This window comes from Sphaerodactylus townsendi, linkage group LG01, assembly GCF_021028975.2.
Source record: "Sphaerodactylus townsendi isolate TG3544 linkage group LG01, MPM_Stown_v2.3, whole genome shotgun sequence".
NCBI lineage: Eukaryota > Metazoa > Chordata > Lepidosauria > Squamata > Sphaerodactylidae > Sphaerodactylus > Sphaerodactylus townsendi.
This window is the reverse complement of record NC_059425.1, coordinates 28,750,918-28,774,361: the sequence shown is the minus strand read 5'-3', so window position 1 is coordinate 28,774,361 and position 23,444 is coordinate 28,750,918. Positions and strand designations below refer to the sequence as shown.

Sequence of the window (23,444 nt, the reverse complement as noted above, 5' to 3'; positions counted from 1 at the left end):
AGACAGAGAGAGAGAAATATAGAACTGTCTTTTGTCTACTTAAGAGTCCTCTGGAAATAAGCATGCTGTTGGCATAAAAACGTAAGAAAAGCCACACTGGATCGGACCAGGACCCATCAATTCCAGCAGTCTGTTCACACAATAGCCAACCAGATGCCTCTAGGAAGCCCACACGCTAGACAAGTGCAGCAGCAGCATCCTGCCTGTTTTCCACAGCACTTAACGAAACAGGCATGTTTCTCTGAGGTTGAAGAGAAATATGCATCATATCCATTTTGACTAGTATCCATGGATAGTCATAGCCTCCATGAACATGTCCATTTCCCTCTTACAGCCTTGTAGGAGCTTAACTCTTTGGAAACCATTTGCTGGGCTGCAGTTGGGTCCGGGCTGGTGTGGCTTTCTTTTCATGCCAAGGAAGGATGTTGATAGAGCTGTCTTCTCTGTTGGTCTCCCTGCCGTCTCTTGTCTCCACACCTTCAACTTTGTGTCCTGCTGAAATTACTCTCGCTGCGGTATATCCAGTGCCTGGTTGAGCTGAGGTACTTTAAGGTGATGGTGTCTGGAAAGGAAATGGGTGAAGGCTTCTGTTTCTACGGCTAATGCAGTGGGACAGCAATTGTAAGCAGTGGGTGCAGGGGGACAGCCATTGTAAGCAGTGAGTTAATGACCCTTTATATCAGCAGCTCACTACAATGCACTGGCAAAACATGGGATTCCAGGGATGGAATTAAATTAAGAGCATGTTATAGCTTTTAGTTTTGGTTCAGTGTTCGCATGGAGGAGCAGCACACTTCTGGTCATGTACACAGTGAAGCTTCCAGAGGAGCCATCCAGTTAGTCTGCTATAGCAAACCAGGAAGGCTGTCTTAGGATGCCTTAAAGACATAACAGATTTATTGTGTGATCAGATCCATGAAATATTGCCCTTATTTGGCAAAACATGTATAGATATTGGGGGGAGGGGTGGGACTGTTAACATTGGGAATTAAGAGGCAATATGCAATTCCTATGGGGAGCTCAAATAATATGCACCCACAAAACAGAAGTAGTTTAATGCCTTTCTATCCAGACCAATCAGAACAGCACATTATAGTTGGAAGACTTTTCATTGGACTGGATGTTCAGGACAAAAAGTATAGTAGGTGAGGGGGAGAGAAAATGTTTCAGGGCATAATGGAAGAAGCCAAAGTCTGTAGATTTTTTCCTTCTTGAAATGAGGACCAAGAAGCGTTGCAGCCTTAATTAGATTAGATCCATGGTGGCGAACCTATGGCACTCCAGATGTTCGTGGACTACAATTCCCATCAGCCTCTGCCAACATGGCCAATTGGCCATGCTGGCAGGGGCTGATGGGAATTGTAGTTCATGAACATCTGGAGTGCCATAGGTTCGCCACCACTGGATTAGATGGTACTGGATGCAAAACAGATCTACAGTGTCATGGAGTTGGAAGGGGCCAGACAAGCCACCTAGTCCAACCTCCTGGTCAATGCAATATCAGCCTAGAGCATCCCACAAGTGTTTGTCAAGCTGCTGCATGAAGATTGCCTGAGAAGAAGCATTCACCACCAGCCTAGGCAGCCTGTTCCACTGCTGAGCTATCTTTACCGTAAAAAAAGTCTTCCTAATGTCCAGCTGGTACCTTTCCACCTGTCATTTATATCCAGCATTGCAAGTCCTATCCTCTGCTGCCAATGGAAGGAGCTCCCTGCCCTCCTCTAAGTGACAGCCATTCAAATGCTTAAAGACAGCAATCGGGTCCTCCCACCTAACCTCCTCTTCTCCAGACTAAACATTCCCAAGCCCCTCAGCTTTTCCTTGTTGGTCTTGGTCTCCAGGCCCCTGGTCATCTCCATCACTCTCCTTTGCACCTGCTCCATTCTGTCCATCTCCGTTTAAAAGTGAGGTCTCCAGAACTGTACACAAGTCCTCCAGGTGCAGCCTGACCAATGTTGTGTAAGCGGGACTACCACATCTTGCGATTTGAATGTGATGCCTCTGTTGATGCACCCCAGGACCGCATTAACTTTTTTGCCCGCACATCACACCAACTGCTCATCTTCAGCTCACAGTCCACTGAGATCTTGTTCACATACAGTGTTACCCGGAAGTGTATCCCCCGTCCAGAATGCATGCTTCTCGTTTTTGTTTCCCAGATGTAGAGTGCCATACTTGCATTTTGTTCTCATCTGCCCACTTCTCCAGTGTTTTCAGATCTTACCAAATTCTATCTTTCTCGTCTGGGGCGTTGCTACTCCTCCCAATCGTTCCTTTTAATTCACAGGGCAACTCTTTTCCCTCTGTGAGGGGTTTTAACTGTAGCTTACTCAAACACAACAGCCAAATGAGGACAGGTGAGACCCAGAGATGTCCAGGCAGTAAGGAGAGGCTGATTGTGTGCAAGGGGGCAGTAGATCTTAACTGCGTGGCAGCAAGATAAAAATTTTCCCAGCATAAACCTTTGTAAGTCCGAGCTCACTTCATCAGATGCATGAACGCTGTTGTGCATCTGAAGTCAACTCTGACTCGTGAAAGTTTATGCTGGAAATGCTTTTGTTAGTCTTTTAGGAGTCTCCTGCTTTACGTTGCTCTTACTGACTAGTATGCTGATCCATCAGCAATTATCCACTACGCAGCTGCAGCTCCTCCTCTTCTTTAGAGCTTTTGCTGCCCCCCAGTGTCTGTTCCTGGTTTGACACCTTCCTTAGAGTTCTGCTTTATTCTCCATCAGCCTGTGCCTGGCAGTGGCCGAATGAAGTGATTTTTCCACTCCCTCCCCCCACCCTGCTGCCACCCTGTCCTGTGTCCCAGTCCTCTTTTCCATTCCTGGAGCACCAGCCCTGCTTGTCACCAATAATCTGAATCCTGCCACTGCTTTTTAGGGTCTCCCTCTTTCACCCCTAGCGTTAACCCTGGGACTTAATGGCTACAATTACATTAATGTCCAAATCATAGAATCATAGAGTTGGAAGGCCCATCAAGTCCAACCCCCTATCATGCAGGAACATGCAGTCAAAGCACTGCCAACATATGTTCATCCAGCCTCTGATTAAAAACTTCCAAAGGAGGAGACTCCACCATTCTCAGAGGCAGTGAATTCCACTGTCGAACAGCCCTGACAGTCCAGACAAGTTCTGCCCAGACAAGTGCTCATAGGCTGGCAGGAATTCTGTTCCAAGGTTATGTTTTCAAAATTCTGAGTTCAAGATTGTATGAGTGTTGGATGATTACGGCAGCCCCTCTCTCTTACTGCTCCTGTGCTTCAGAGTGAGGAAGATATTCTCAGATACCTTCATTTTTATGTCTTTATTAGCCTAGATGGGTTTTTTTTAAAGCAGAGGATTAGACATTGATAAATTATACCTCTGTTAGCCATAATAGTTGAAAGTGGAACCTCCATGTTTAGAGGCAACATATCTGTGATATACCAGATGCTGGACAAAATCATCTCTCACCTTAATGGGTTACCTGGGAGCTTCCAAAAGGAATGGCTATCCATAACTTGAAACAAAGTGTCATTTTTCTTTCCTGGAACATGTAGATGGCTTTATTGGTAGAAAGCGTCTCCTATTCTGTGCAGTTCTGGAGGCCTTCTTTGCAGAGATACTTTAGTGCAGATCTTAGTCCTGTTAGCTGTGGCTCTCCTCAGCTGTCTGTGGGGATTCTTGCTTCTCCCTACCCTGTTTTCCATCCATATGAGCATCAGTTGCTCATCTGTGTCTAGTATTTCTCCAAGTAGGCATCCAAATAATTTCCCCCCTTCTCTGGCCAAATGGCATAGCGATAGCAAGCTGGAGTCAGCCCTCCCCCCATATGTCACATTCCACCCCTGACAGCATGTGCAGCGATTGCCCCATAGCAGCCCTGGAGGCTCCATGAAAATCACCTGTGCTGCGCAGCAATTCCCTCCTTTGGTCATGTTGGGAGCCAGAGGAGGGGGCGGCTCTTCCAGGAGTTTCTGGAGGAATTCCTTCCATCCCCATTTGTCCTGAGAAGGGAGGGCTGTCAGCTGCATCCCTGCAGGATGTGTGTGGCCTTTCAAGGCCCAGCAACTTAAAGCAGATAAGGCTGCTCTTGGCATTTGCAGAGGAGTAGGCCAACTCCGTCCTGGTGCCTCCCAAGTCATTTTGCCTCCTGCCCAGGGAAGATCCACAAATAGCAAGTGGGAAAACTTCCCTCCCTTTTTTCTTTAATTTAGTCTTACCCAAACGAAATGTAAATTGGCACAACAATCAAAAATAAAGCGACAAGCTGTGTCACAATGCCATTATTCTGGCTGCACAAAGATGTGTTCAAGAGAGTCAGTATAGGAAAGGCAAAAAGAACAATGTCGATCATGCTGAGGGATGTTTAAAAACTGACCTTGAAGTAAAGACGATGGAAATGAATTGCATCTTGCTCTTGAAAGTGCTGATCTAAGTTTATGGTTTGGGAGTTAGTTCATATAGTGGGCAACACAGAGCTTTCGGGGAGTGATCCCAAAGTCCAAGGGTGAACAAGAACTCTGTGCCTTGCACATAAGGTATTGAAATTCCTGATCAAATAATTTATTTTTCAGTTGATGAAAAACCTCGTTAGCAGTGAGCTTGAGCAGGGAGTCCCAGGCCAGGGCCAATGAGGAGATCTTAGTCTTGATTTGTAACCACCAGTCAGAGGTCAGAGATTTAATAAAATCGCTTTTATTAAATTTATATGCTATCCTCCTCCTCGGAGGCTCAGGGCAGCTTCCAACATAAGTAATAAAATCATACCTAAAAACAATTTAAAACATAGATGGCGACTAGACAACCAAATCTTAAATACTAAAATTCCAGAAACTTCTTACAACTACATCTCAATTGAAACCACAAAGAGGAAAGGCGGGAGAGGGGAGGGGGAGGTCTTTTTCATGGTAAAAGAGCCGTGGCTGGTCCAACCATATGCCTAAGGGAGCAGCTCTGTTTACAGGCCCTGTGGAATTGCATCAGATCCTGCAGGGCCCTGGTCTCATTGGACAGAGCGTTCTACCAGGTTGGGGCCAGAGCAGAGAATGCCCTGGTTCTGGTTGAGGCCAGCCAGGTGTCTTTCAGGCCAGGGACCACCAGTAACTTGTTACTTGCTGAATGCCGCATCCTTTGGGGAGGATACTGGGAGAAATGGTCCCACAAATATGATGGCCCCAGACCATTTAAGGCTTTAAAGGTGAATACCAGAACCTTAACAACATGGGCTGGATGAATCAGCGATCTTGGTATATTCAAGATACCCCAAAGGGCAGCTAAATGGCTGAAAGGGATGGAACAGTGTTGGAAATTCTGTCACCTCTCAACTTGGGATGGAGGATTTGAGAAGCTCAGTGTTCTGCCTGTTTGTTGATGCTGTACTTTGCTGTGTAGTGAAACCCTGACAGAGCACTAGTTTTCCTGGTTGGCAGCTACACTGTCCAAAGGGCCAAAGCTGACACCAGTAGGGCAGCAGTGTGCCCGGTGTTCTAAATATTGGTTTCTGCCACTCACCGTGTGTAGGTGGAACTCTCGGGCATGTTTTCCTAATGTAGAGTTACCTTGAACTGCAGTAGACAGGCTTGCGTATACAGGTTTACAGAAGGCTTTAGTGTTTGGGAAAACATACAGCTGGTTCAATGTATTGTTGAAGGCTTTCACGGCCGGATTCAACTGGTTCTGGTGGGTTTTCCGTGGTCAGACCACAGCCACACAGCCCGGAAAACCCACCAGAACCAATACAGCTGGTTCATTCCTGCATATTTTCCTGTGTCGGCATACGGGGTGCGAGATCACATGTTCTATGGGTAAGCTGTGTGGTATTGGGAGTGGGTGAGATACATACTGATTTTTCTGACCTATAGTTACCTTCAAGGCCTTCCCTCAAACCCCCCCCCCCTTTTTGCATTCCAGATTGGTGTGAGGATGTGTTTTGTTGTGCCTTTCTTATTGTGCATGAACAGAAGGGCTTACAGCACTTTTTGAAATGAAGAAAATTGCCTTTTGGTATCTTCCCTGTCATTTGTGTGATGCAAGCACTTCTTCTGAAAGCTTTTGCCACTGAGTGTGGTGAACCTTTACCCCAGATTTCTCACTCTGATTTCTCATGCTGGGGTGTTTGAGGGCCCTCTGGAATTATGCAAGTGTGAGAAATTTCCACAAGAGGGCACAGTTAAAAGAGCATTTTTTTAACATAAAAGAACATGGTAAAGTCACTCTTTTTTGTAGGTGTTTCCTGAGCATGGCAAAAACGAACAAGACCTGTGGAAGATGAACGTTTAAACAGGTTTGTTTGGGAGAAAAGCTCACCTCACTTTGCTGGAGAAGAGCTTCCTTAGCTTGGTTTTGGAATGGGGTTTATGGAGCCTGATAGTTTCATTTGGTGTCTCAATCAAGCTGCTGTCAACCTTGCAAAGGGGCGATTGCTCTGGCTTCCTATAACTTCTGCTGCATCTTCTGTGACTTCCATTCAGATTCCTCATAAGAAGCTGCTGATTCAGATGCCGTTTCTCATTCTTCTTCCCTCTGTGCCACCAATAATGGGCTCGTTTCAGTTTTCCGAGAGAGCGGTTCCCAAATTCTTTTCTGTCCCTGATACTCAGGACAAATCAGAAGCTGAAGTGAGTTGGAAGAACAGTAGTAGTTGCTGACAAGATTGTGGGGCTGGATCAGGGCTGCCTTGTATCCAAGACAAAGGTGAACATAAAAACGGTAGCACCTTCGAGTCCAAGAAGTTTGGGGTATCAGCTTTCAAGAGTCAATGTTCCCTTCTTCAGGTACGAGTTGGAATGGAGACCCCCCCCCTGAGTCCTTATGTCCCAGTCAGAAAGTGGGAGGGGGGTTGCAAAGAAGGAACTCAGCATGCAGACCAACATGGCTGCCCTCTGGAACTATCTTCATGAGAAAGGTTAGAAGGCTGTAGTGTCCCAGGGAGTGAGTGGGTGGTGCTCTCAATTTCCTAGAGACATACAGTAACCCCAGAAGCTGTAATTGCTGCTAAGGACCAGGAACATTTCTTGCCTGGGTAAACAGAACTTCTCTATCTTGACTAGATAACATCATGTGCCACTCTGCCTGCCATCCTACACACTCCCTTTACCAGTGCCCTGCTGTGTGCATTTGGCACATTTAGGTCACCTGTATCAAGTTTGGGGAGAATTTGTGATTGAAATTGCCCTGCATTTTTGAAGGCACCTTACGAAGCTCGTGCCCCCCCCCCCTTTCTTTTGAAATATCAGGCTGGACAGTATCAGTGTTTTGATAAGTAAATATCCAAGAACAGGAGGTTATGCCTGGGGCAGAATCTGACCTCTTCTGGCTAAGTGTTAGTGTGAGGTAGGAAAGAGAATGAGCAGGATGGGGGCGAGGAGTCACTCACTCTACTATTATTCATCAAGCAGTCAGTTGCTTCATATTCAGGCTTGTGGTGGTACACCAGGCAAACTGATCTCATTGCAATATAGCCTTGAGCAGTCAGAGTGGGACATACTGAATCTCTCAGTCTGGTCCCCTTGCCAAGTTCCGAGTTCCTATCTGGCTTTCTCCTTAGGTGACCAGCTATGTTCCCTGCTATGCTTAGGGCCAAAGGCAGATTAGGAGATAGTTGGGGAAGGTGGTTTCAGCATCTGAACACCATGGCTGTGTGCTTGACCAGGGGTGTACTGCCCAGGGGTCATATGAGGTCAAATGTCCCTGGGCTGCGGCCATTTAGTCACGTAGGGGGTGGAAAATCCCCCCCACCCCTCCTCCTTCCCCACAGGTCCATACCCTGACTTCAAGACTTGGTGCAAAAAAAGTTGTTCTCCTGGAGGCGTAGGCCATCTTGGTGGGTGGTTTCATACCCCTATCTCTGGGAGGCAGGAACTAATTTTTTTCTACTTCCTGTCCTTGGACTCCGCCCTCGCCAGTATTCTTTCTGCCTCAAAAACGGGAGAGCAAGGAACTCCAGCCGCTCCTTGATAGACCAGTCAGGAACCTGTGTTTTTGTCTTATTCCGTTTCTTTTTCGTTAAGTGTGAGTGAGTGTCTGTTGCCCCATTGCCTTCTGTGTTCTATTTAGCTGGCCACCGTGTATTGTCGTTAGGGGAAGACCGTAGCAAAGAGCAGTTTAGAAGCCAAAACAGCCTGAGAGCAATGGCGGCACAATCTTTCCCGAAACTAGCCCTACTCCCACAGCTCTACCTTGGCGGAGGCCACCAGGCGGCAGCGGCTGAGCAGCTCCCTCCCCTCGGTGACGCTGGGTCAGCTGCGAGGCCGGGAGCTTGAACCCGTCGAGGCGGTCGCTGGGCTAGCCAGGGGCGGGGCGAAGAAGCGCCATGGCTTCTGTAGCGCCTGGGCGGCAGTGCGCCAGCCAGCCTCTCGCGGGATGCTTGGCCGGAGCCGCGAGCCAAGAGGAGCAGGCGGGGCGGGGAGTTTCAGGAGGCAGCTGGAAACTGTGGAGATCCCAGCGTTCGCAGGCAGAGGCGCCAGAAGCGGAAGGAGCCATCTGATCAGGCAAGACCCATCAGCGAAGACGAGGGAGAGGGACAGGAACTTTCCTCTCGGGGATGCCCCTGATAATGCATGTGCTGTTATGGGATGGCAAAGCCTCTCACCCCAGGACTTCGCCTCCCTATTAGCCTCCACAATGGAAGCTGATAGAGCAGTCTAATAGAATATTGAGCAGTAGTCAGGTTCCCCTAACTACAGTCAGGTCCCGTTCTAGGTCCCCTATTGGGGGACAATCCCTCAGGCCTCAGCTTACCTTTAGGGATCCTCTTTCCTTCCCAGGAGAGGATCAGGCCAGTGAGGAAGAATTTGTGGAGGAACCAGGCCGCTTCTCTGACTCAGAGGAGCCACCTAGTGACAAGCGAGCAAAAGCATAAGATTTTTCAAAGTGGAAGATTTACCATTGCTTATCAATAAGGCAATCGCGGCTTGGATCTTTATGGCAGAGGGCCAGGACCCCCCCCAGGGGTCAGAAGTGTCAAGCAACTCCGCAAAGAGGGAGACCAAGGGGCAGTAGGGACTACTTCCCAAAATTCTGAAGATCATTCTCTATGCTGTCCTGTCAGAATGTGGGAAACCAGGATCAGGAAAGATTGGGATAACCCGGCCTCCTCTAAAGGACTACCGGTATAGCAAAACTTTATGTTGTCCCAGAATGCTTTAATAGTGTTCTCCGGGTACCCTGGTGGAGAGCTCGATGGATTAACTTACAATCGGAGGAGCAGTCTCTAAAGGAAGGTTCTCCAAAGATTCGCTTGACAAAAGCTGACTCTGTTCTTGGCGATCTCCGCGAGATAGGCAGCTATTAGCTTACTAGTACCATCTTCAGTCTAGCCAGAGCTTCCGTATTTTAGCTCCAGGCGTCTATTAGATATGATGATCCCACCTGAGCAGGTGGGGGTTAGAAAATTATTGGCATTTTACAGGTCAACTCATTTCGTGGACTCCACCTTTGACTCAATGTCTTCGTTACTTGCGATCAATGGCCTCCATACAGTAGCCCGCAGGATCGCGTAGCTCAGGGCTTAGTCCGTGGAGTTACACTCCAAATTGGTGCATTGGCCAGCTACCCATTCCACCCGGAAATGTTATTTGGAAAAGAACTAGACAAGATCCTGGTTGGCAAAGACAACAGAAGACCTTATAAGAATTAGATTCGAGCAACGTCTCCTCACAAACAGACCAGGGCGACCTTCAGAACTCAGAGAGCCCTGCCACGGTTCTCCAGGGACAACAAGAGCTCATCATGCAGAACCCGCGAAGACCACCTGGCAACCCGAGACCAGTCCTTCGGGGCAGGGGTAATTTAGTCCCTCTCAGGAAGAGGAAGAATTCTTCAACAACGACAAGACTTCCAAAGACTGACTATCAGCTTCATCCCAGTAGGAGGTCGCCTTCACATTTTTCAGCACCTGGAAGAGCTGACCGTAATATTAGAGCCTATGGGCCATAAGGGTCATATCACAGGGATACAGCATCCGAATTCAACCAGTTCCCAAAACAACGTTTTTCTTTTCATCCCCTCTCAATCCTTACTCTGTCCAAAGGAATCAGACCACAGAGCGAATTCAGCATCTACTAGACATCAGCCAATGCCATAGAGGTTCCACGAAGGAGAGGATTGGGAGTATATTCTCCACTACGGTCCAAAGAGTGGAGATTGGCGTGCTATCCTGAACTTCGCGGTATGTGAACAAAGACACATCCGTCTCGCCAAGTTCAGGATTAGGTCGAACAATTGCGAAGCACTAAAGACGCCGAGATCTACTGACATCCCTCGATCTTAGGCGTACCTGCATCGATACATCCAACGCGTCGGGTACTAGCCGGCCTTGATCAACGGAGACACTTTCAATACAGAGCCCTGCCGTTTGGGTTAGCCTGCGCAGAGTGTTCTCAAAGGTCCTCATAGCACCAATCATACTATTCTGGCGCCAGAAGTACATCCATCGTGCCTAGAAGCGTGTTCTAGTCGATCAACCTCAGTAGGACAAGCCCAGCAGGGGACCTGCAATTGAGTCATGTCAGCATTGGAGGAGCATGGTTGTCATAAACAGGAAAAGCTCCTGATTCCCAAACGGCAGATGGAACATCAGGGCAATAATCCTCACCACCAGCAAAATGCGTTTTTTCTTCTAGCGACAAGATACTCAAAATACAACGGTTACGTGGCAACAGTGATACGCAGCACACAATTCCCCTTCTGCAGTTGACAAGTCTCTAGGACTGTTGTCACCGACATTGACATGATCCAGTGGGGAAGAATGGAGGCGAGACCCGGCTTCAGCAGTTTCTCCCGTCCCTATCAGATGGACATAATGAAAAGGGCGGATGGCGATTCCCAATGCACTGAAGACCTCCCTTGATTTGGGCGTCCAGAGCACTGTCGCCAGGGAAAGTTTGCATTTCCAAACAGACCCCCGAAATCTTCCCGGATGCCGGCTACAGGGATAGGAGTGCCCTTTGGACTAACAAGTATGTCCGGGGACCTGGAGTCGAGCGAGTCGAAGCTTCCCGTAAATATACTAGAAATCAGGCGATCAAGCTGGCACCTACCAGAGCTTCCAGGCGAGGTGTATCAACGTAATAATAATAAGAACCGACAACTTAACAGCAAGGCATACATAAATCATCAGGAGGGTTCAAAGGTCTTTACGGCTTCAGCGGGAGGTCGCGCCAAGATCTAGTGTGGGCAGAACGTACATTACAGTCCCTGCACTTAGAACATTCAGGAAAACTAAACATAGAAGCCGTTGGTTAAGCGAAGGACTGTTGGGCGGAATGGATGATCAACAAAATAGTCTTCAGACTCACTTAACCCAGAGGTTCGGCCATCCGGCAGTGTGGACTTATTAGCGACTCAGGAAAATTGTCAAGTACCCCAATTTTGTACCTTCCGATATTACAATAACCAGTCGTCGCGGCGGATGCTCTGACATCAGTTTGGCGAGAGCCCTCTATATGCATTCCCCAACTCGAGTACTTGGTACCTGCGAAATAAGAAGAAGCATGGGAGACGAAACAAGTCATACTAAATGGCTCCTTTTGGCCGGGAGACGCCGGACGTCCAGAAATGGCAGCGTGCCCACCGTTCCATCTCCCCAAAGGCGGACCACTACTAATGCAGGGACCCTGATCCATCCGCGTCCGATTGAGCTTCCTTAACGGCATTGGAGGTTGAAAGGCGATTTGCTAAAGAAAGGCTATTCAGAAAGGTAAGGACGCCCTTCTGGCTTCCGCAGACCAGGCCACGTTATACAATCGTCATGGAAGACTTTCGTCAAATGGACCAGGGCAGACAAATCGATGATTTCTCCATCTGTCCGATGCTGGAATTCCTCCAGTCAGGATTTGAATTAGGACTGAAAAGTTCTACCCTGCGACGCCAAGTGGCCGCATTGTCCACACTGTCTGGAAGGAATTTCAAGGGCTCCCAGCCTCACGTCATCCAGGATGTAGTTCGTTTTCTTGAGGTGTTAAGCAATCTCAGCCCCCAACAATCCACCGCTTCCACGTCATTAGAGCTTCACTCGTTTGACTGCATTAACCAAGTCTCCTTTTGAACCAGTGCAATCGTGCACTTACGGTGGCTTTCTGAGATGAAGACTCTTTCTAATAGCCATTACCTCTGCAAGGCGCATATCTGAACTCAAGAGCACTCTCGAGTTAGCAGCGAATTGCTGTACTTCATCAGATATAAGTGGTCCTATAGCACTGACCCTCGTTCAAACCCAAAGTGAGTTCTTCTTTTCATCTACAGCAAGAAATAATTATACCAAGCTTTTGTCCCAAACCTTCTAGACCTACTGAAAAGCTGTGGCACACCCTAGATGCCCGCAGAGCGTTAAAGGCATTCATTATTAGGACAGAGGATATCCGTCAATCAGACAGCCTCTTCATTAACATTTCACAACCTAATGTAGGCCGCCAAATGTCAGCATCTTCCATCAGCTGCACGCTGAAGTCCTGTATCATAGAAGCCCATAAGGCTATAAATCTTCCAATCCCAACAGGTATTACTGCGCACTCAGTAAGGTCTGCTTCAACCAATAAAGCTTTTAGAAGTAATAAGAGCTTCTGTAGAGCAAATATATGCAAGGCCGCCCAGTTTGGTGCGTCACCTTCTACGATTAAAATTGAAGCATTACAAACTTAACTCATGGGCTGCTGCCGAGACAGCATCGGCAGGAGAGTGCAGGAGCACATTCTGGACTTTAATGCTTAACCCACCCGGGAAGTTAAAGGGGGGACTGCTTTGGGAGGTCCCCACCAGGATGGCCCCTCGCCTATGGGAGAACGGACCATTGGATACTTACTGGGAAGTGTCCTTCTCCTGGGGGCTAGTAGGCCATCTTGGCCCTCCCCTCAGCATAATGTCCAGATGTGCTCCTTCAGTCTTCTACTGTGTATATATACTTAATGAACCCTACGTTCAGAAGTTTGCCAATACTAGACTATTCATAGTCATAGGCTGTGTTGTTTTGTGTTATGTTGTTATGGTTATTCCGTTAAGGTTCCAAGTTTCTTCCTTTTTTTGCGGCTATGTCAGTTAATACTGGCGAGGGCGGAGTCCAAGGACAGGAAGTAGAAAAAAATTAGTTCCTGCCTCCCAGAGATAGGGGTATGAAACCACCCACCAAGATGGCCTACTAGCCCCCAGGAGAAGGACACTTCCCAGTAAGTATCCAATGGTCCGTTTGGTCATGGTGGGGGACGGTGGCCACCCATATGGCAGCCCCCTGCCCCGAAAACTCATATTTTGCACCAGGCTACATTTTTTCTAGATATGCATCTGTTGAGACCCATTTGACACCTGGGTCTTCTATCAGCAATCTCTCTTCTAAAAGGCAGCATGGCTGTTAAGATTTCCCAAAATGGCTTGTTCTTGTGTTTGAACACTGGCAACAGGCACACAGCTGTTCCTCTTGGCCACTTTTTACTTGAGTGGGCTGATTTCTAGGATCCTAGACTTTGCACCTCTAGCCCTGTATCTTTTGCCTAATGTGCCTCTGGCAGGAGGCTACCCAGCTCCTTTTGAAAACCTCTGAAGAGTGACATCCATGACATTTTCTAGGCAGCCTATTTATAGGAAAGATGTTCTTCCTCCACCCCCTTCATACAGCTTACCTATACTCATCCCCTGTAGCTTCCTTGCATCTGTTGCAGAATGGACACTGGATGCCTGAGCTTGGATCCGTTGCTGTATCCATGCCCTGGCAAACAGTCTTGTAGGGCTCTGTGGCTTTTTGATTTGTTGTGGGTGCCATTTGGGAGCCTGAGAGCTTCTGGCTCAGTGAGCACCGGGAAGTGCCTGTGGGTTCACATACAGCTGTGTGGAAGAGAAGGTGTGATCCCAGCTGACTGCTTTGCACTATTGGGCTAGCTGGCAGCACTTTCCTCCTCTTCTGTTGTTGTTGATGATGATGGGAAAGCCACACTCCCTCCCACACACACACAGCCTCTCATTTTGGCTGCTGCTCCTGTGTAGAGATGATGAGAAGGGAGTTGGAGCCTAAACTTGCTTCCCTGACCTAAGGCTCAGGCAGCATGGCAGGTGTCGCAAGTGGGGTGTGGAAGATCAAAGCTAGGCCTCAGCAGTGAGGGGTGGGTGAGGGTGGAGTTCCATGGGAGAGGAAGATCAGATTTATGCGATTCAGAAGCAGTGGATGTTTAAATAATAGTCAATGTGGATTCTACCAGCATGTGTTTTACTTCCTGGGCCATCTCAACATCCTGCAAAGATAACTACGAACAGAACTCAGAGACAAATCCTCACCTATAAATCATGCAATGCTGGGTGTCCAATTATAATGGCCTGAAGTTTAAAACCACGGAACCATTGCGCAGTGAAACAAACCAGCAAATTTCTAATCAGAGGTCTGTACATTATGGCTGGGCTCAATAGCCAAGCATTGTTTTCTAGCAGCTAGTTGTGCTGTCCAGTCCTTGTGTGATACTGTAGCAGCATTATCACCATCTATCAAATCAGGCACTGTAAGTCAGGCAGTTGTCTAGGTTAAAGACCGGATAGAATGATCTTTTTATTTGTAAGTGGTCAATTGCGAAGGACTCTTATCCAAAACTGCAAACTCTCTGGGTCAAATAACTTTGGACTTACTTTTAAATCACCAACCCTGCTGCTGCCAGTTGGTTGACAGAACCCCTCTTTTAGAGGTCTCAGAATGGTGAAGGTTTTTTATTTCATCATCCAAATGGCTTACCTAATTGATATGGTATGTTAAGATAAGCAACTATTACTTTGTTTTGGCTGCGTAGTAAGAGTCCATAAGGCAATGAGATGTACCACTAATTTTATGGACTGTTGCAGCTGCAGGAGCACTTGGCTCTGTCTGCTGATAATTTGAATTTGATGCCACCTTCAGCCAAATGTTTTATATATAAAAGGTACCCTGAAGGGAGTTGAAATGAACCTTCTAATCGCTAGTGAAAGCCAGTAAAGTCAGAGGTGTAGCTCCAAGGGGGCGGGATGGGGGTCTTCCAGGGCGGGACGGGGGCAGACGTTGGCGTGGCAGGGGCAGAGGATGCACCAGTGCACCGGGCACTTTTCTTCCTTGCTGTGCCTCTGAGTGCAGTATAATGGTTAGGGTATTGGACTAGGATCTGGGAGAACCAAATCCCATGGAAGCTTGCTGGGAGTCCCTGGGCCAGTCATTTCTCTCTCTGTCTTACCTGCTTTGCAGGGTTGTTGTGATAATAAAATGGAGGGGGAAAGAATGATGTACACTGTTCTGAGTTCCTGGAAGGAAAGTTGAGATAAAAGCATGCTAAATACATTCTTTTTTCCTCTTCATCAAATTCTTTTAAATACATCGAACGTTTGCTTAACAAAGGCTCTTCTGCGGGCTGTTTTGCAAGCCTTGCATTTCTCGTACAAAGCTAAATGATTTTACAAAGGATTGGTAACCTTTTCAAATGTCTCTTTCTTCTTGTTGCTGGAGGGCTCCTTTGAGCTAGCAACCATACTAGACTTAAAAGGGGGAGGGGAGAGAAAAGTATCCCCCTCAGTCCACTGTGATTCTTGACCGCCCTCAATTTTTGGGGGTGGGGGGAAGCATTCCCTCTGGCTAGCAGTTGGAAATGTTAAAATGGAAGGCATCTGCTCCATTAATTGCTGGTCTGTATTGGGATTGGGAGAAATTGCATTGCAAAATGTAGAGGAATCCCTCCCCCTTTTAAAATCAGGAATCTTTGCCAGCAGATTACGAGATAATGGAACAAGCATTTCTCCTGCAGAGTGGCCTGCCCGCTGTCCATACAAAATGTGAAGGGGGGTACATCTGAGCTTAGGCACTAGCAGCAGAGCCTTTTGATCGGTCTTCTGTGCTTCTAGTTGCAGCTGTCCACCCAAATCAGCCAAATCAGAGCAAACCAGCAGGTGCTGGTCTGACCCTTGTGCTTGCAGGCGCTCTGGCTGTTGCCAGTAACCTTTTCTTTTAGGTCCGTCTGAGACGATAACATCTGCCGCAGCCATGAGCTTGGGGAGCCTGAGTTCCCAAGGGCTCCACAAACCCTGACCTGCCTCATGACAGATGAATTACCTGGTTTGCCCTTGAGAGAGAGAGGTCTGAATGAGTTAGTGGGTACAGAAATCAGCCCTCAAGCTTGGCTTGCATGCTGTCTGCTGGACAAGTGTGATATATCCTGGTTGCCAGGAGTGAAAGTTGATTATCTCTGCTGATCTGACAAGTGTTTGGCTGCAAGAATGATTGAACCTGGCCTTTAGCCAGTAGGTTTTGCCCACCTCTTTACTTATAAAGAAAAGAGAATTGTTGTGTGGGAGATACATACTCCACATATTAATGTTCTATGTCTTAGTGACTTGTGCGTAATGCCCTTCTATATCCCACGGCGGCGCTGTGCCTGTGAAGCCCTTGCTGCCAAGTTGTGCTCATTGTGTTTTGAATCTTTCCTGCCTGCTGGGGAGTAACATTTTGTGGCAGAATTCACCGACCTTGGATATTAGGTACCAGTTCCTGTTTTGAACGGAGCTATAGGCTACGGTGCATTGTCGCCTTTTAGGTTGCTGGGGTTTCTATCAAATAATTTTGGGACTTGACGTAAAGCTGTCTGCATCTTGCTCCTTCAGGTGCGGGCACTGTGGCTCTTCATCGCTCCTGCTCAGATTTCCCATTAATTAAGCCAGCAGAGTCCCGTCCAGTTCCTGTCCAGTTTCCCTTTTGATCCAGATGAATCAACATATTGGCGCTCTGCACATTTCAGTGCTGAGCCTTGTCTGTAACACCAGCTGCTGTGGGCTGGCAAAGCCCCCCACCCAATACACTTATGCCAGTCCTTCTTAATGCTTTGGGAAGCCATGGACTGGAGGGGGGGGGGGTAGTGAGGAGTGCCACAGTTGCATATGGCCATACTAAGCCTGCGGGCAGCTGGAAGAGCCTCTGGGACTTGGCTGCCCATGAGCTGAAAAATGCACTGTTGCCATCACAGACTCTGCCATGGTTGCCTTGCTTGGACCCTAAGGAAGGCTGATGTTTGCATGGAAGTCCCCACCCCACCCCACACAGATGCACAAGAGTTTGCTCTGTCTTGTGACATTGTGAGGGGTCCAGCTTGAACTTGGAGACAATGGCTGCTTAAGAAGGTGAACTGTATGGCATCATACCCCATTGAAGTCCCTCCCCTTCCCAAACCCTCCCCTTCTCAGGCTTCAACCCCCACCCCACCCCATGGTCCAAGTTTTTCCCAACCTGGAGCTGGCAACCCTAGGTAGGGTGCCACAAGGGTTCTATTTGATCCTCATTCTCTTTCTGTTCTTTTCTTCCTTTTACTGGGTGTGTTGGCCATCGCTCATTTCTTTTGAGTCCCCTTAAAAAGAAAGGCTTGGGGAGAAATGGTTTTCCCTCAGGACTTTTCCCCTTCATTTTTCCAACAGAAAAGTGGAAGACATTTTGTGGAAAGCAAAACAGCTGGGAAACGTTTTCTCTTTTGAAAAGGGGGACGTGGTTCTTATGATAAATTTTTACTTTCCAGATGCTTTCTAAGATGGTGAAGGTTTAAAATAAAAGGCAGTTTTCAGCATTAGATGATAACCCCCTCCCACATAGATTGTTGTGGGGGGGGCATGGAAGGAGAATGCCGCACAACTGCTACTTCCATTGCCATTGCCCACGGTTTCTTTTCTTTCTTCATGCCCCCCTCCCTGCATATGCACACCTACTGACTGAGCTCCTCTACATTGGCTGCATAAGTGCAGACTAGTTAGAAGTCTCTGAGTTGGAAGTCCTTGTTAACATCCCTCCCTGCCCGCCCGCCCACCACCCCACCCCTGCCCCCTGCAGCGAGTCTTGTCTATACACTGCCTAATAATGTGGCTGTTTTTGATCCTCACTCTGTGGACAGGTTCACAATTAGATCACTTCTGTGTATACAGTAGACATATGCAACTTATTTTCAAGGAGATGGATAAATTTAGCAATTTTTTGCAATTTTAATGTGGCATTGGGGGATAATACACTACTTGGTGTTTTCAGTGTTGCTGTTGTTGGACTTAATTTCTAAGTGTGCTGATATGCCTTAACACTGTGACTATTATGAAGACTGTTTCTAACTTCTGTTCACTTAAAAATTTATATTTCTATTTTCATCTCTTAATTGCTTCCTATTTCTCACATGGCAAAGGCAAAGAAATACATTCTTACATAGCTCTTGTAATCTGTATCTTATTCAGTTTTTGTTATATATATATAGAGAGAGAGAGAGAGAAAGAGAGAGAGAGAGAGAGAGCGCTTAGAAGCATTAATGTTGTGTTTTTGTTCACACACAGCAGCAAATATACCAAGTTTTTTTAACAAAAGTGAGTCATTTATTCTTTTAAATGTCATAGCACTGCCAAAGAGTGGTACCCAAGTTATGAACAATGTGTTTTATTCAGTAAAACAAGTTTAGCATCTGTAAGAAAGCAAATCTTGCATAATTTCATTTTTCCCCAGACATCCCCCAAATAAAATGTGGGAGGTGTTTTGGCCATGGCTTCAATATTTCTGGAAAATGTACATCTCTAGTCCCTATTGAGGAAGGTTTATATATGTGATCGTATCTCTGTGCTGGGCTCTCTGTCTCTGCCCTCTGCCACCCTCCGTCTCCATCCTGAGAGTTCCATTTTTGCTTTTCTTTTTGACACCCAAGAGACAGGCATGGTTGCTTTCTTATCCTAGCCTGTCCTGATCTCAACAGGGATCCCACCCTCACCCCCCTCCACCCATTTGTAACTACAGTTTCTCAACCCTGCCAACTCTTGGAGGCTGTGGATGCCCCAGATCCCTTGGTGCGGGATCCCAGCACGAAATATTCCCCGCATTACAGGAAGTGAGCGAAGAACCTGAAAATCATGCTTAGCTGCAGGATTAATTCCGGCTTATATTCCAGTGACCTGCAAAGGGTTAATTTGACCAGGGCCAAGACTGGCATGTGACAAACCCCTCCTTCCTGCCTTGCCTTCATTTTCCTCCTTTCTGTGCTAGAGTAGGGCAGCAATATGCTGTGATCCTCTACCAGCTGCGGCTTGGTCTGCTGCTGCTCCCTGGATAGACCATGGCCCCAGTCAGAGTACGCTCTTTGCTGTCTCCTTCCTGCGGAAGCAGTGTGGAAGAGCAGTGCCTCGTCCCTTTCCGAAAACACACTGTCCGGGAGGAGCGCTTCTACAGGTAGGTGCAATAAACCTTTGGTTCCTGGACCTCCCTCAGCTCCTGCTATCTGCTGTGCTCCAAGGCAACTCTGAGTTGTCTCCACTGTGGTCCAGGAATGCATGAGATCAAAGGCCAAGAGATGACATGACAAGGCATGAATTTCTTGGGCCATTGTAAGATGTGCACAGGACTTTGCTGGAAGCCCTGAAAGAGGTTTGAGGGGAGGGTGCCAGTGTCCTGGGATGGGGCTCTTGTGAGGAAGTAACTATAGTTTGGGGCTGGATGGGATGTCATGAGTGTCAGAGCCTGCTGCATATTCCTAAGATGCCAAGGAGACAGTGGTGGAATTCAAATAATTTAACAACCGGTTCAGAAAGGACTCAGTGGTGGGATTACAACCAGTTCTCTGAACTAGACAAAAAATTAGCTATTGGTTCTACTGAACCCGTGTGAATAGGCTGAATCCCACCACTGCAAGGACACCTCTTTCACCTTCAGACCACATTCTCTGCTGCAGCCAAGGGAAGGAACAGTGGAGCAAAAGGCAGTTTCTTGCATCTGTCCCCAGGCAAGTGAATACAGTCTTTCCCTTCCCCCTCTGGCAATCTGGACTCTGCTGTGATTCAAGCAATCTCTGCTTTGCCAGCAATAGTGAAAGTCTCTTTAACCCTTTAATCTGATTTGACCCAGCTGTTCCACGAGTGCCCCGTTGGGGAGTTAGAGTCTGAGTGGAGGAAGGAAGGGTTGGTTTGAGTGCTTTGCATAGCAGCCGATAGAATACTTTATTTACGGTCAATGACCAAGTATTAGCAGCCGATAAGAGAAGGTTGGGCTTTGGAATATTTGAACATGAACGAGGTGGCACTTAGGGGGTAGGGGCTGGTATTGCTACACGTTGGTCTCTCAGGCTATATCAACAGCATGGATATATTCCTGAGAGATCTGCATGGACCGGGATGGAGGGGATCAAAGCTGCTGGGTTTTGTAGTGGACTAGACATCTACAAGTTTGTTTGTGTCTTCCTTGCAAGATATTAAAACATACTTGCTAAAATGGGGGATTTCAGGAAAATTAGGTATAAATTTTGCTGATGTATAGAATGCACATTTATGAGGGCTTTGTAGATGGACACTAGTTATTTTTTGATGGTGTTGGTATCTCTGATAGTGCTGATTTCCTCTGAAATTTGAGAGTTTGTTTGACACAGGTCAGGGGTGCCCAACTCCAATCCTCCAGATGTTCATGAACTATGATTCCCATCAGCTCCAGCCAGCATTATGATGGCAGGGGCTGATGGGTATTGTAGTCCATGAACATCTGGAGGGGCAGAGTTGGATACATCTGACCTAGGACTTTTTGATTCATGTAAGTGAAAGAAGGTCTGAAGGTATAGCTGAGTGCCAGTTTTCAGACCCTGCATATATGCATACTGGTACAGTCTAGTTTCAGCCAGAAGCTAATCACAGCGCTGGGCCCAGTCCAGAAATTAAGCAAGTTAAGATATAAAACCAACCAACCACTTTTAACATGTTTTTAAAAAATTCCTAGAAGCTAGATTATGTTTTTTTTCTAGCTGATGGTTTCATATGTTTTAGCAGGTAATCTGTTTGTGTTGTCTGTCTTAAAAAGCTAAAAACATCTTACAAAGCTAAATGTGTCTTACAAAGCATTTCACTGATTCCAAATGTGTGTGTGTATGTGCTGCCAAGTCCCATCTTACTTATGATAACTCTACAGGGTTTTCAAGGCAAGAGATGTTCAGAGGTGGTTTGCTGTTCATTACCTGCCTCTGCATGAGCTGAGGGAGTCCTGAGAGAACTGTGACAGCCAGCGGGTTTAGTAGTTAAGAGCAGGTGGATTCTAATCTGGAGAACAGGGTTTGATTCCCCACTCCTCCAACTGAGTGGCAGAGGCTTATGTGGTGAACCAGATGTGTTTCCACACTCCTACATTCCTGCTGGGTGAGCTTGGGCTAACTACGGCTCTTCAGAACTCTCTCAGCCCCACCTACCTCACAAGGTGTCTGTTTTGGGGAGAGGAAGGGAACGGAGCTTGTAAGCCACCTTGAGTCTCCTTACAGGAGAGAAAGGTGGGGTATAAGTCCAAACTCTTCTTCTCTTCTTCTTCATGTGTACAGTGTGAATTATCCTGAGGAGTCCCTTGGTTTTTCTAAATTGGGGGATTTGGGGGTGCACTGGAAAAACATTTTTATACCATAGACATATATAAAATTTTGATTTTTTTTGTTTAAATGAAAAGAATTTTCATAGAATCATAAAGTTGGAAGAGACCCCAAGGGCCATCAAGTCCAACCCCCTGCAGTGCAGGAACACACAATCAAAGCACTCCCGACATATGTTCATCCAGCCTCTGTTTAAAAACCTGCAAAGAAGGAGACTCCACAACTCTCTGAGGCAGTGAATTCCACTGTCCAACAATCCTGACGGTCAGGAAGTTCTTTCTAATGTTTAGGTGAAATTTCTCTTCCTGCACCTTGAATTTTGACAACAATATGCTTTAGTGTGCCTAAGAATAATTCTTTATTAAAGAGTTCAGTATTTTCAGTGCTGTAAAATTTAGCTTCGTATACAAACATGTTGGCTGTCCTAGTTACTGTGACATGTTCCAAAGGAAACCTCTGTCCAAATAATATACTTTCGTTTGTTTACTGCTTAATTCATTTTCTATCTTTAGCTTTTATTTTTCCTACCTCTCCAGTGGCAGGAAATTAAAGATGTATGTGCCATGGTAGCTAGGCTACAGACATTTGCAAGTCTCTGAGTGTACTTGCAATTTTTCTTATAGAAAATGAGGATATCGGATATTTATACTTTTAAATTCCATAAGTAGGTTAGTTTTATTTGCTAAGTTGTAAACAGTGCATTTTATATTGTTCAATCAGTAAATTAAGCTTAGGTTTGAGATGAAAGCAAATTCCTAGTCAGGCATTTGTCATTTTCCACCACAGCTATTGACCAGTGACTGTAGGGTGGACTTTGGGGACAGGGAGAAGACCCGGAAGAGGGAAGAACCCTCCCAAAGTAGGAGAAGGGAATACAGCATGAGAAATCACACTGACTTGCTGCTAGGGTACTGTGCCTGATTTCTCCTGCCCTCTTTTTAGAGGAGGGGAGATTAGGAGAGGGGTCCAGCAGCTGCTAAGCCGCTTATGAACCATTACATGAAATGCTTTCACTCTGATGGGGGAGGGATTGAGGGATCTGCATTCTGAGGGCTGTCCTGCCAGTGCAACGAGGAGCAGGCCCTTCTTTTCAGAGCAGACCTCAAAAGCCCCCCCACCCCACCCCAGATCAACCAACAGCCCAGTTCAGTATAGAAAACCTCGGTGAAACCTGCCTTACCTGTCTTCCCTTCAACCTCTCTCACCCCTTCTGACCCAGTAGAATTGTAGCAGGGAAGATAACAGCTGAAGCCCAGCCTGGCTCCAGATCCTGCTCAAGAGGCAAAACTGTTGAGATGGTCCATCAGGAAGGGCAAGCAGCCCCTGCTGTCCCACGGTGGCCTTCTCAGGTGTGATCAAAACAGCTGATTTGGAGTGACAGCTTGGATTAACTGAGACCCCGTGGTCCAGGAAGTTGTCTTGCCTACACCATTTCACAGTGGATTAACAGGAGGCACACTTCACCAGGAAATTCTCCTTTGCAAGCCCAGTTGGAATGGGCAAGAGCAATTCTTGCAGGGCATATTCTCTTTCCAAAGACCTTTGTGTGTATGAGGCAACCCCCTAGAGAAAGCCCCATTTGCATTGCAGTCAAGCAAAGGAGAGGCTTAATACTGCCAGGGATTCACTTGGGGAAATTCTGCTTGGAGTCCTACCAGCTACAACAAATGCATTTCCCTTGTGGCACAAGAATCTTTGCTTCAGTCTTCTTAATTTCATCACTGTGCATACTTGGAGCCTTTTGAGATTCACCTTTGTGAGGCTTAACCCAATACCAGTCTCTCAGCTCCAGACTGTTGACCAGATAGCTGCTACCAGGGGAGCCATGTTACTCCATTCTGAGTCTTAATTCACCAGACAGCAGCCGTCCAGTTTCCTGGGAAATGGATGTGCCACTGGAAATGTACCACTGGGAATGCTCCCTTCTTTCATGTAGTAAAGTGCTTGAAGTCCCTTTCTGATCAGTCTGGGCTGAGTCATAGTGACTCAGACATATTCATGCTGTACATTTGGAATGCTATGCTTCCAGCAGGCCCCAAACTCAATCCCAGCCTCTCCAGCTGCAAGGTTGGCAACTGCATGGACCAGTAGAGTCCTTGGGTTGCTGATGTCAGCTGAAATATTTATT

The 23,444-nt window shown here is 47.0% G+C and overlaps 1 protein-coding gene across 3 annotated transcripts in view; it reads left to right on the top strand.

Annotated features, from left to right (window-relative positions):
• The window catches only part of MAPRE3 (microtubule associated protein RP/EB family member 3), a 52,087-nt gene that overhangs the window by 18,743 nt on the left and 9,900 nt on the right, over positions 1-23,444 (top strand). Inside the window, exon 1 of one of the 3 annotated variants that reach the window (XM_048516119.1) lies at positions 18,974-19,152. The exons of 1 other annotated variant lie outside the window; for it this stretch is intronic. In XM_048516119.1, the coding sequence (XP_048372076.1) occupies positions 19,040-19,152 (113 nt within the window). In that variant the 5' untranslated portion in view covers positions 18,974-19,039. Of the gene's footprint in view, positions 1-18,973; positions 19,153-23,444 lie in introns of those variants that run through there. One more of the 3 variants, XM_048516127.1, reaches the window with a different exon arrangement.